This window comes from Haplochromis burtoni, unplaced genomic scaffold (assembly GCF_018398535.1).
Source record: "Haplochromis burtoni strain Fernald_Lab_line unplaced genomic scaffold, NCSU_Asbu1 Contig_9, whole genome shotgun sequence".
NCBI classification, from domain to species: Eukaryota; Metazoa; Chordata; class Actinopteri; order Cichliformes; family Cichlidae; genus Haplochromis; species Haplochromis burtoni.
The window spans coordinates 4,384,719-4,396,846 of record NW_024582370.1 but is presented as its reverse complement, the minus strand read 5'-3'; the positions used below and the strand labels follow the sequence as shown (position 1 = coordinate 4,396,846).

General features: G+C 48.5%; 1 protein-coding gene across 6 annotated transcripts in view; it reads right to left on the bottom strand.

Annotated features, from left to right (window-relative positions):
* Window positions 1-610: 610 nt before the first annotated feature.
* The window catches only part of samd11 (sterile alpha motif domain containing 11), an 83,697-nt gene continuing 72,179 nt past the window's right edge, over window positions 611-12,128 (bottom strand). For 5 of the 6 annotated variants that reach the window (XM_005914934.3, XM_014339806.2, XM_005914932.3 and 2 more), the window contains 7 exons: window positions 10,714-10,867; window positions 5,625-5,740; window positions 5,368-5,446; window positions 4,482-5,260; window positions 3,870-4,003; window positions 2,656-2,766; window positions 611-2,394 (listed from right to left, as the gene is read on the bottom strand). In XM_005914934.3, the coding sequence (XP_005914996.1) occupies window positions 2,119-2,394; window positions 2,656-2,766; window positions 3,870-4,003; window positions 4,482-5,260; window positions 5,368-5,446; window positions 5,625-5,740; window positions 10,714-10,867 (1,649 nt within the window). In that variant the 3' untranslated portion in view covers window positions 611-2,118. The remainder of the gene's footprint in view (window positions 2,395-2,655; window positions 2,767-3,869; window positions 4,004-4,481; window positions 5,261-5,367; window positions 5,447-5,624; window positions 5,741-10,713; window positions 10,868-12,128) is intronic. The other variant, XM_005914933.3, reaches the window with a different exon arrangement.

Here is a 12,128-nt window from a genome sequence, read left to right as displayed (position 1 = left end):
TGTCTGTCTATCGCACATGCTCAAACACGGCTGTCCTACTCCCCCCCCCAGCTTGCCAGAATCCACAGCCAAACCGATGGCGATTCTGACCTTTATCACGAGGCACATTTACGGCACGTATTCACCGGTGTAGGAAGGACACAAGTGAACTACGTGTGGTGTGAATCCTTCAACTGCAGATCTGATTTGAGCAACTCTTGTGTGTCGTCACGTTTCCTCTGCGGTGGTTTTCAGTGAATTCTGAACCTCCTGGTGCAGAGGCCCGCCTAAAGCGAAGGGGAAGTCCCAGCAGAGTGAAGAGCGCACCGCTTTGAAGGAGGAAGGCGAGTGTGAGCGAGGGCTGCTCCTGGTTCTGTTGCTGTGTGCGTGTGTGGGTATACGAGGAGGGTCAGGTTTACCCCCACAGGCAGGGAGGCCTTGGCCTGCGGCTGAACCTCACACTCCGACAGCTGGTGTTGACCCGAACTGTGCCCCCCATGGGTCACCTCCCCTTTATAAAACACACACACACACCCCGCCTCCTGCATGTTCTTTTTTAACGAAAGTACCACAAACACCTGAGGAGGAAAGAGCATTTCTGATATTTGAAGCAAACACGAGAGAAAGAAGAGGCTTTCTTTAGCATTTATTTCACCTGTGTGGTGAATAGAAAAATAGGATGAAGACAAACTTTTGAAGGGAAATCTAGAGACCATTTTTAATTTGTTTGCGTAGTAAAAAAAAACAAAAAAAACATAACAAATTCAAAACATTTGCATTAAGAGCTTGTGCCTTTCTTTTCCCTGCAACCAAGAGAGAAAGTAAAAGTATCTTTGGAATTCCATCTTGAGGGCTAATTTTAATACATATCACCATCTGTTTTATCTACTACATTAAAAGTCCTATAAATATTTTTGTCCTCATATTTATATGCTGAAGTAGCATTCAAGATTGGAGCATACGTTTTTTGTTGTTGTTTTTTTTTAATATCACACTTTTTTTAAAAAAGGGCAAAACAAAAACTCATGAACAAAAAGTACCACCAAAGTTCAGCAAGTCACTTTTTTTTTTCCAGTAAAGAAAACCTTAATCGTGCAACTACATTTAACAAAAAGTAAAAGTACCACGTATGTAATCTTCAGGATATTTTCATCTTAAGCATGATTCTGTACAATTTTGCATGTTTTTCCTACCTCCCACAGTAGTCAACACAAGCGTACAATGACATAAGGGGTACAAACCACAGCTGCTATTGAGGCTTCTCCATTTCTTAGCATTTTTAATCCTTTGTTTGTCAGTAAACGACGGCTCTACCTGTGTCATCTCAAATAAGAGTCCCACTGAGTGAGGCACTAAGCCTAGCATTCCCCTGTTTGACCGTTAATGCAAAAAGAAGCGCAGACACGTTGTGAAACATGGTTTCAATTCCACATATCCGGTCATCTTTGGTATCGGGACAGCGGAATGCATAGTTGCAGTGATAAGAGAGGAAGCTGGTCAGATCTGGTGCTGCTCAGCATATATGTTTCAACTCCAGCCTCTAGAAGAAGAAAAAAAATAACCAAAAAAAAGAAAAACCAACATACAGCACCACGCTGCTGTTTGGCCTCAGGGAAAGGGGCGAGGAAGAGGGGAGGGAGGGAGAAATGTCTCTTTTTCAAATTCCTGGGCTTTGCAGGGTTCTGGGTGAGAGCAGTCAGAGATGCAGAGACTAGAGAAAGAGAGTGAGCGAGTGAGCAGAGCTTCCTCCAGCCCAGGAAGGAAGGAAGAGTTTCCGCTAGCGTCTGACTGTCTGACTTGCAAGAATGTCGCATTTGTGGCAGGGCTTTGCTCCATTTTTTTGGCAGGCTTGCTGTGACCAGCTGTCTCCTTTTTCTCTGTCGCTTCACGTCTCTTCCTTCCAACCCAGTTTCTTTGGATTCTGCTCGGCTACAGCCCCTGCAGAGGAACTCAGCTGATTGGTTTGTCGGATACGGTCCATACTGTCCAGTTGTCTTTGTTTTTTATTCAAGTCTGTTATTGTCCCGTAAATTTCAGCTCAAAAGGTGAAGGTATTGAGAGGTCAGTCTGCTTCAAGTTACACTCCCCCATCCCCATTCATGAGACTAGTCTTCCATTCTCACCCCTTCCCTTACACTCCTATGAGGGGGTTTTGGCCTCGTATCGTCCTACCACATTGCCGTTTTCCTGTTTGGGGGAGGAGCAACCTGGGGTGGGGCCGCTGTAAGGGGAGGAACTGCTGCTGGTGGAAGTGGGTCGGTGTGGCACAGAGAGAGAGAGGGGCAAGGGTGTGTCAGATGGCGCAGTCAGGGGGTCCCGATCGCGCTCTGGGGGTCGCAGGGCAGCAGAAGGTGGAAACGGGAATGCCAGCGGGAATCCTGTCATGTAGAAAAGCCTGCCAACGCGGCGAGCCACCTGAGGAGACGAGAGGAGATCACATGACTGTCAGTACAGCCTGTTGAGCATCGGGTTATGGACTAATGTGTACTGAATTTAGAGAGAGAAGAAGAGAGGCTGAGAATGTGGGGCAGGCTAGTTTAAGGGAATCAGCTATACTATTCTAGCAGTTTGTCTCGGTCCTACAGACGGGAACGCACACTCAGACAAACACGGGTCCACTTGATCATACACAAACACACACACACACTCTCACACGCGCAGGTCTGTGAGGTGTACCTGTGAGCGGATCTTGAGTGCGGGCCCCAGCTTTAATCCCATGGTGTTGAGCAGGTGCTCCTCAGTGAGCAGTGGCAATGTCTCTCCATCAATGGCCTGCTCCCGAAACACCTGGCGGAGACACAGCCTCTTCAGCCACAGCCCCGACACACACAGAAACCCACGCGACCCTACACATTCGCTCACACGAACACTACAGAACAGTGGGCTCTATTCCAAAATGTTTCATACTCATTTTGAGAACGCAATTGGAGATTATCAGGAAACATTTTTGCAATATGGATGATTCAAATTGTAGAGACTGTAGTCTTTTATCATTTTAAACATCGTAATGTTGGGATTGGGATGTTTTCTATGCCATATGTATATACGGTTATCATTTATTGTGCAAAAAGGTTCATCTAAATCTCCGAGTCTAAGACAGCTGAAGCCTAATTATGGTGTCTACTTTGTTCCTTATCAGTTCCCTTGGAGTCAGGACAGCAGCAAATCCCTCCCCATACACGTCTCTGACTCCAGAAATGTTCCTCTGGCCCTCTTCCACAAGATGTCTTTTGTCTCATCTCCTTTCCATCACCCCCAACTGGTCACAGCACATGCTGCTCTTCCCTGAGCCTGGATCTGCTGGAGGAATCTTCCTGTTAAAAGGAGGTTTTTCCTTTCCACTGTTGCCAAAGTGCTCACTCATAGGTTGTCATTTGATTGTTGGGGTTTCTCTGGGTTATTGTAGGGGTCTTTACCTGACAATATTAAGCGCCTTGAGGTGACTGTTGTTGTAATTTGGCGCTATATAAAATAAGTTGAATTGAATACCTAGTCCTAATATTTTACTCGTTTCCATTTTCCAATGATGAGAACTTTCTCTGGATAGTTCATTTTGGAACGTCGCACAGCCTGGATTAACACACAAATGCACGTTTCAGTCACACAAGCTACACCTACATGCACTTTAAACTCACCGTCATTCACACAAACGTGGCTCAAACCATTAAACATGACCATGCTCTCTCATGCATCCACACACATTCACAAAAACCTTGAAAAAGCTGCAGGTTTACTGCTTCTACCTAAATATAATGAGACGCCTTTGACAGTACTGCAGTGGTTTTGGGGTTTGAATTATATCCTAGTACACTGTTTTTCCTCTATGGTTAATAATCAGCCTGCCCCTGGCCTCAGTCCCCTTCTCTCTTTCCTGCTCTCTACGTTCTCACCTGTGTGTATTCAGCACATCCTGCCAGGCTGCTTATGAAGCCGCACACATCCTCCACACTCCACTTGCTGATGTCCTCTGCAGGGTTTGCTGTGGCTGAGTCCTCCCCATCCATGAAAAGACCTCCCAAAGAGCCTGAAAAAGCAGCAGTGTGTGAAAATGATGTGTCAATATATACACACACCAGGTACAAAGGTGCTATTTGTTTTCAAATGTGTATTTTTTTGTTTGGTTTTAAGTGTCTTTGGCTCTGTTAACATAAATAAATTAAGTAAACTAATAGATATCTTAAACTCATTTAATAAATGACTGTTACAGTTTCCTTCAGGTGCTCATTACGAGTCTTTTCTTATGCTTTCATAAAGTAAACGTGCCGCTTGCTGCTATGTCATCCCACTTTATGCCTGCAAACCAACAACCCCCTCAATCCCTCCCTTCTGCCCACGTGGCTGTGCTGTTGGTGGCGTGCATGTGGGTCACCCTGGGGTCAGAGGAAGAGGCCCTAACAGGGAGAGGCCTCCACACTAGAGACACGCACAGAGAGTGATTCTAATGGATTTCACGTGTCAGCTCTGAGCTCTGTGTGTCGTGTGTGCGCGTCTGAGTCTCTCACCCGTGTGAAAATAAGGGTTGGCGTAGGGGAATCCGAAGGGAAATGACTGGGCATGAAGAGCAGGTAGCGGTGGCAGGAACCCTGGTGGCAGGTGGTACTTCAGATCGGTTTTGCCCAGTCCAGTGGTAAAAAGGTGGCGACTGGGGGACTCTGTACCTGCAGAACTACAAGGGGCGCTCAGCCTGCCTGAGCGCTCTACAGTCTCCTTGGCACTGTCACACACTCCCTTGCTGCCAGTGTCTTTACCCCTGTCCTTGGGTTTACTGCTGGACTTGGCACCGACTCTCTCCAGTCTCTCATCGCACATCTCTGTCTCGCTGTCTGAGTCCTTCATTTCCTCTTCGTGCACTTCCATGTCTTCCTCCCTTCCTCTGTCCTCCCTTCCTTCTCTGTGATCCCCACTATGGATTTGCGTCTGGGGGACCCTGCGGGCCATCTTTCTGGATTCGGCATCTGTGCCAGCAGTGGAGCTCTGCGGCTGGGTGTCTTTGGGTGTGGACGACGCCCCCGGTTGTTGCTGTTGTTGGTGGTTGAGTGTTAGGAGGGGCGTGGTAGCCCCGTGTCGAAGCACCAGCATTGCGTTCGTGCGGCGGGCCAGTTCCTCGCGGAGAGGATGGCCCTCTGGGATGTCATGGAGGCTCCGCAATGCTGGATGGTCGAGAGGAATTCCAGGAGGTAGAGCCCCCAGAGGGTCAGAGCCCAGCAGACGTTGCTGTTGCTGTCGCTGGTGGAGATTTTCCAACTCTTTCTGTCTCAGCAGCTCGGCTGACATCTCAAGTCTGCGGCAGCGAAACACAGAGAGGTTTACCACACAGTCCAAAAGCTTCCTAAACCCATATCTTAATACTTTTGATGTAGGCTTTCATCATCACTTTATTAAACACACCTGGCCAGGTTCTGCTTTCTCAAGAGCTCCTGTTGGCGGGCAAAGAGCTCTGCTTGAGCTGGCTGAAGGAAACCGTAACCTGTAACAAAAACAGCACAAATGTAACAATGCAATGTCCCAAGTTTTGGAGGAATCTTTGAGTTAACATGTTACAAACTAAATCAAAGTGCCAAAGAGAAATACTAGGGTGAACATTTGATTTTCTTTGTGTGTTGTGCAAAAGTATCCATCTGGCCTTAGAATTACTTATGACTCACCGGGGGCTTGGCAAAGAGCAGAGGGCATGCCAAGGAAAGGAGGCCGCAAGTGAGGTCCTAAGGCGATGTGAGGAGCAGTTGGAGGGGACAGTAGGGGTGGAGGATGGGACATTTCTCTGTGGACACAAATTAAACAAAAACATCAATCTCAATTTTAATTTTACTAAATAGGTTGAAATAACACGAATGTTCGGCACACGCGACTTCCTACGTCAATGGAACAGTTTTCACTTCACATTTTGATTTTTTTCCCCTCTCTCTTCTCAGAAAATTTCAGCTTCTGCTCTGTGTGTCTGTGTGTGTGCGTGCACGAATGGTGCCACACTGCCAATGTATGCGGTGTATTTTTATCAGTGGTGCTCCAGAGGCCCTCATGTCGCCCCAGCGCCTCATCAGTCTTGTCACGCCGCAGCAAGCGCCGCTGGCCATTGCTGTACCCTGGACTGCAGCCTTTCCTTCCCCTGCCGCCTCACACATACACGCCACAACTCCAGACCCACACACATAATGAGGGCTGAATGCACAATGCCAGTGTGTCATGCTCCGACAGCTGGGGCGGCCCCTGCGTCTTGACCGGGGCCACGGGCTGAAGGACCTTCTAATTAACACTCATCCCTCCTCTCTTCTCCTCCTCTCCCCTTTTTTCTGTGTGCTCTTCTCCCTGCTTCCCTCCCTCTCTCCAGGCTGCATTGAAGCCAGTGAAAAGATGGAGCGTCCTACAACCCCTGTTTCTGAAAAGGCCTCTCCATTATTGGCTTAGTCTTTTGTCCTCTTTGAGGGGGAAAGGTGCCTCTCACCTTTCCCCCTCTTTCTCCATCTCTCCCTCTGTATTACCCACCTTTTTTCTGTTCTTTACTCCCTTCTCTCTCCTTCTCTATGACCTCTGAAAAATCTGTCTGCTCTCTACTGTTATTCCTTTTGCCTGTGTATTTTTATCTCTCCTCATCCCTTCATCTTATCCTGTTTTCGCCTTGTGCATCACTTCCCTTTTTCCCCTCCCTTCTGTCATTCTGTCCCTCTTTCAGTTTGGCGTGCATCCTTGGGGGCGCGGGAATATGGCTTCTGAAGCAGCACGTAATGTGTGAAAAGTGAGGCATGTGCACTTTGACCCACTGAAGGCGTCAGAGTGTGCGAGGCTTTGATCCCAGAGTGGATGATGATGCCGCCCGCCTGCTCTGTCTCTCTACCCTCTCTCGAGCCTTTTCCAGGGCCTTTTCCTGAGCTCAAGCTCGAGCTTCTTTTACCCACACGTCTCCACTTCACTCCCCTCTCTGCTCCCCTCTCTGCTGCAATCACACCAATCAGAGCTCAGCTGTGCGCGACTGCCGCCGCACAAAAGCATACACGGGAAACAAGCTGAGGAAAACAACAGAGTCAAAACCAACACTGGGACACATGCGACCGCAAATATTGTTTTGCAACCGTGTTCAAATTAGCCAGCGCCTGCATGTCTCCCGCCTCACTAAATGGTGAGGGAAAAGAGAGAGAGAGAGGGGAACTGTGAAGAGGGAGGGCACATCTACGAGAGCTGGTGGATGAGATGGGGTGGTGTGGGAGGTGTGAGGTGGCAGAGGCAGCACTGAGAGGGTGGGTGGGTGGGTGTGTGTGCTGGAGAGGGGAGGGAATGGGGGGGCGGCAGCATTCATCGATCGCCTCCGCCGCTGAAATGTTAATGCTAATCGTATAACCGCTCTCTCCGGCGGTGCCTCGCACTCCAGTGGCAGCTCCAATTAATCTTGGGTGAGGGCTGTGGCGCGTGACCCTGGAGCCGCGAGCCGGGGCCCCGCTAGCCGCTGCTTATGTAATTACACCGCCCAGTGTGTAATCACCTGGCCTAATCCCTCAGGGCTAGCAATTAGCCTTCCGACGCGCAGTTCCACTAGGCTACGTTAAGGCGCCCCCCAAGCCTCCCCCCCCCGCACCGCCCGACCATGGCTCCCGCATGCCAAATTCCCATCACCCCCCCCACACCCCTCTGATATTCCCCCTTTCTTCTTCCCTCTTCTTGTACCGCCTACCCTTGCCTAGCGTTAGCCCTCAAATGAATAACGGTCAATTAAAGCTGCATGACTGGGGCTGCCAGGCGTCTGCGCCACCATAATTAGGCCTAATCACGGGGAGTGAGAGAGAGAGAAAGAGGAGAGAGAGAGAAGAGAAGGAGTGTTTGTCTGACACTCCCCTCCACTCCCTTCCTTCATCTCTCCCTCTCTTCCTCTTTTTATAGGAGGCAATTTTGAGGGAGGAGTGGCAGACATTAGTCGTTTTGCTCTGGGGCTGTGTGTGTGTTGGGTGCTCCTACATGTGTTTGTGTGTACTTGTCTGTTTTTCTCTGTGTGGTTTTATTTTCTCTTTTTTTTTTGCACCATCTTTGCATTTTGTTGGCAAACCACTGACATGCTATAAAAAGATGAGGCAAAAAAACTCAGAGACTGAAAATAGGCAGACTCACAAATGCAAGGTGGACTCATAATCAAGCAAAACTGTATCGCTGGATTCTCTCTTTCAGCCTGTGTGTCTCCTGCCTGCAGTGAGGCCAGGGGCTCCTGGGGAATTCACTGGTGTGTGGCGACCTGTCAGAGTGGCGACAGCGGCCCCGTCCCACAGCAGCCCAGGCAGTGTGTGTGTGTGCATAAGTGCGTCTGTGTAAGTGTGTGTGACAGGGCTGCCCTTAATGACTGGAGCGTGGGGGGATTAGGAGCGCCGCGCGGCCGCCTTCGGCTCCTTCTCCGCAGGAACACATTTACACAGGAAGCTCATTAAAATGGATGAGGCTCCCTCCACGCTTGCGCTCTCTCTCCCTCTCCCACCCTCCCCTTATCTCACACTCTCCCGATCTCCTCACTCCCTATTTTTGTTCATCTCTCTCTCTCGCTCTCTCTGCTACTCCGTCATCTCGCCATCTCCCATCTCCTCTCTTCCTTTTTTGCTTCCCTTTCTTCATTCCCGCTTTATGCTCCAATGTCCCCCCCACACACACACACTCTCTTTACTTGTCTCTACCCCTCCCCTATTTGCCTTGCAGATGCTTGGTGAGCTTAGTGCCATTTAAGGCCAGACAAATGGAACGCCAGGCTCTAAGCCCATCGAGCGGCCCTAATGATTTGTTTTTAACAATGGGCCCTAATGGGCCCCAGGTAATCAATGATGAGGGGTCGATGGAAAGGTGAGCCACGGAGAGAGTTAGGGAGGAAGAGAGGGGAGCGCTTCCATCTGTAACTCACTCCCTCAGCCTTCATTCTTCATTTTATTGCTGTTATTATTATTTTTTTTCAATATACCAATTATCTCCATATTAATTTTCTCCTCACTTTTGCACTCATTCTCTCTGTCCCCCCCCCCACCTCTCTCTCTCTTCTTTTTACTAGTTTTGTTTATCGTTACTTATCTATTTCTATCGTCCGATAACGATATAAATCACAAAAATGTAACATTTTCTGTAAATTCTGTGAATCTCGGGCAGCTCGACTTGCGGGAAGTGTTTCCAGCTGCGCGTCGTGTACCTGGAGTCGAGTGTTTTAACCGATGCATGAAACGATACATTTTTAGACATAAGTTGTAACGGCCGCCGTTTTCTTTGTGAGTATTTATTACACGGCGTGCTGCGGGGAAAAGTCTGTTCTAACGTTTGAGTCTAAGGTTTATTTTTTAGCACCTGGCGGCTCTTTTTTAATTCTCATCCGTAAATAATCTGCTCTTTCACGTGATTCAGTTTATTTTGAAAAGTCTCAACAGGATCTTGAGCTTTATTGCGAAAGGTTTATGTGGAACATAAACAAGCGAACACGCAATGCTGTTACCATCATTGTTGCTAACCATAACGCATTAAAACAGGCGCTTGTCCGTCCGTAGTGTGGTTATATAAAATGTAAGAGAAAGAGAGAACTTTAAGAAATTAATATAGCCACTACAGTGACCATCAAAACCATGAAAAAATATTGCTGTAAACTGTTTATTTTGCGACACCACGAAAGAAACGATAGCGTAAAATGAAATGATAGACGTTTTTATATCGTCATCCGATATATATCGTTATATCGAGCAGCCTTAGGTCCATTTGTCTTTTCTTCCTGTACTACTGCTTGGACAATAGCACAAGTGATAGACAGATTAAACTGTTTCACTGAGGGTTAAACAGAACGCACAAGCAGGGCAGAGTGAGGTAGAGACAGACGGACGGACGGAGGTAGGGTGAGGCCTAGTTAACTCTCCCCGGTCCTGTGTGGCTAATTACTTTGTGTGCTGTCGGAGAACAGCCGCGGCTCACTGAGTACATTCACACTGCACCACTGGCCTCTCTCACACACGCACACACAAATTAGCAGACATATTCACACAAACAAACCCAGATTCAATCCGCATAGATGAGTACGCATGCAGACCGCCAGCTTGAAAAATGGAACAAACACATGAACACTCAGCCCCCCCCCCAATCTTGCCACAACACACACACACTATATACACCCCCACAGTCTCCCAGAGCTGCACCACACAGCGCCTGGCCGCTCTGCTTCCTGCTTATTTCCCCCTCCTGCCCCTCACCAACCCCTCTCTGCCTCTCTCTCTCTCATGCACACACAAGCGCACACACAAGCGCACACACCCTGCTGCCGCACCGCCGGCCCATTATCGATCCCCCGCCTCTCCCCGCGCCACATAAATAATCGACAAGCAATTACCCGCCCACTCCCGCTGCCCCTGGCTTTGTTTGGGAGGCGCAGGGGCCAGCGCTTTGGGGGGGAGGGAGGAAGAGCTGGCGTGCAGGCGTGCAACTCCACAGTGGTAGCCAAGAGGTTATTGGATCCTCAGTTTAGCCATGTATGTGGAAATGCACACGCTCACACCAACTCTGCAGCACACAGGAAAAGCCAAATATGAGATCAGATCTCGCTGAGGAAGGTGGGGGTGGGGGTGCTATACAGTGCTGTGCTGATGCAAACTGGCAGGTGATTAACTCCAACTCTTATGGTATGAAGTTATATACATGTGCCAGGTGGATGCAGGTGTTAGGGTTTCTTTTTTCCTAATAATGAATAATGCGGGTATTTGTTTCAACAGCTACAGCTGGTTACGGCAGCGCTGATGTTTTTACCTGTCGGTATAATGTGCGTCCCGATGCTGCGGCAGGCCCTGCTTGCGTCTCTGGCTGGATGAAGAAGAGCTTCCCGCCGAGGGCAGGTGAGCTTCTAAGGCCACTGGATTCCTCACCGCCGCAGCCAGCGCTTCCTGGCGAGCTCGCAGCATGTCTGCATTACGGAGCAAAGGGGCAAAACAGGGGAAAGCACGGCAGGAGGAAAAGAAATGAGATGATAGTGTTGATGTGACAAAGATGGGATAAATATGAAAGAAAAGATGGATCAGAAAAGAAAGAGGATGTAAAGGGAGAAAGGGAGATGAAGTTTAGCATCCAGTTGTATTTTACTGAACATTTGTAAAAACATAATTCAACTAATTATACATTTAGCTGCTGATATTTGGCTTTTAATATGTGATACAAGTTATTAGAACAAAAAACAGAAGCGGCACATGCTCTCAAAAGTTATTTATTATCCTGTAGTGATGGATTTAAGGGTCAAGTATGCAGGCAGCTTATAAAAACACCCAATAAGTCATTAAGAACACCACTCGGCCTCATTCCACCTTTACACTGAAATGATGGATTTTCTTATCCATTCATCTACATATACAGATATCCACACAGAGTTTAAAGCCATGTGTCTTGCTTTGGAACTGAGCTGACCCCATTTAAGTGAATACGAGAAAAAGATTTGGATCCAGGAAAAACACGCCATGAAAAGTAAAATTTCTGCTATTATTTTTTCTGATATTTAAAAAAAAAAGCCTGCTGTGCAAAAAGCAGCACAGTATGTGCTTTTTACCCCTCACAACCACCACCACTGTGCCTTCTCCCTCCACCTCTACCTGCCCTCTCCCCTGCACCTTATGCCCTCCACCTCTTGCCTCATTCCATCTCTTTCTTCTCTTATCCCCCTCTCCCTCTCTTTCTTTTCCTCCCTCTCCCCGATTCTCTCTCGCCCTCGAAGGAGAAGAGGACTCATCATTATCAAGCCAGGCCAGGCCACACCAGGAGACATGGCTTCTAATGAGAGAAAAATCCATCCTGCTCTCTCTCTCCTCCCTCTCACTCTCTGCCTCAATCTATCCATCCCCCCAACCCTCCCCCAACTTTTTTTTTTTTTTAATTAGACAGATCCCTCGGGAGCTAGGGGCCATTTCCGCCGCCGGTACGGGTGTGATGTGTGTTTCTGTGTGTCTGCGTGATTTAGGTGCTTACGTGTATGTGCCCGGCTGTGTGTGTGTACACGCGTGTGTGCGTGTGTTGAAGCAGTTGAGCGGGCGCCGAGGTGGGGGGGTGAAGCGACAGATATTAATGCGGCCTAGCTCCGGTGTATCGATCTGTTTGCTGCGCCAGGCCGCGAGGGACTCTGCTGGCGGCAGACAAGGGTGTGTGTGTGTGTGTGTAAAATGGGGGGGAGGAGGATAGGG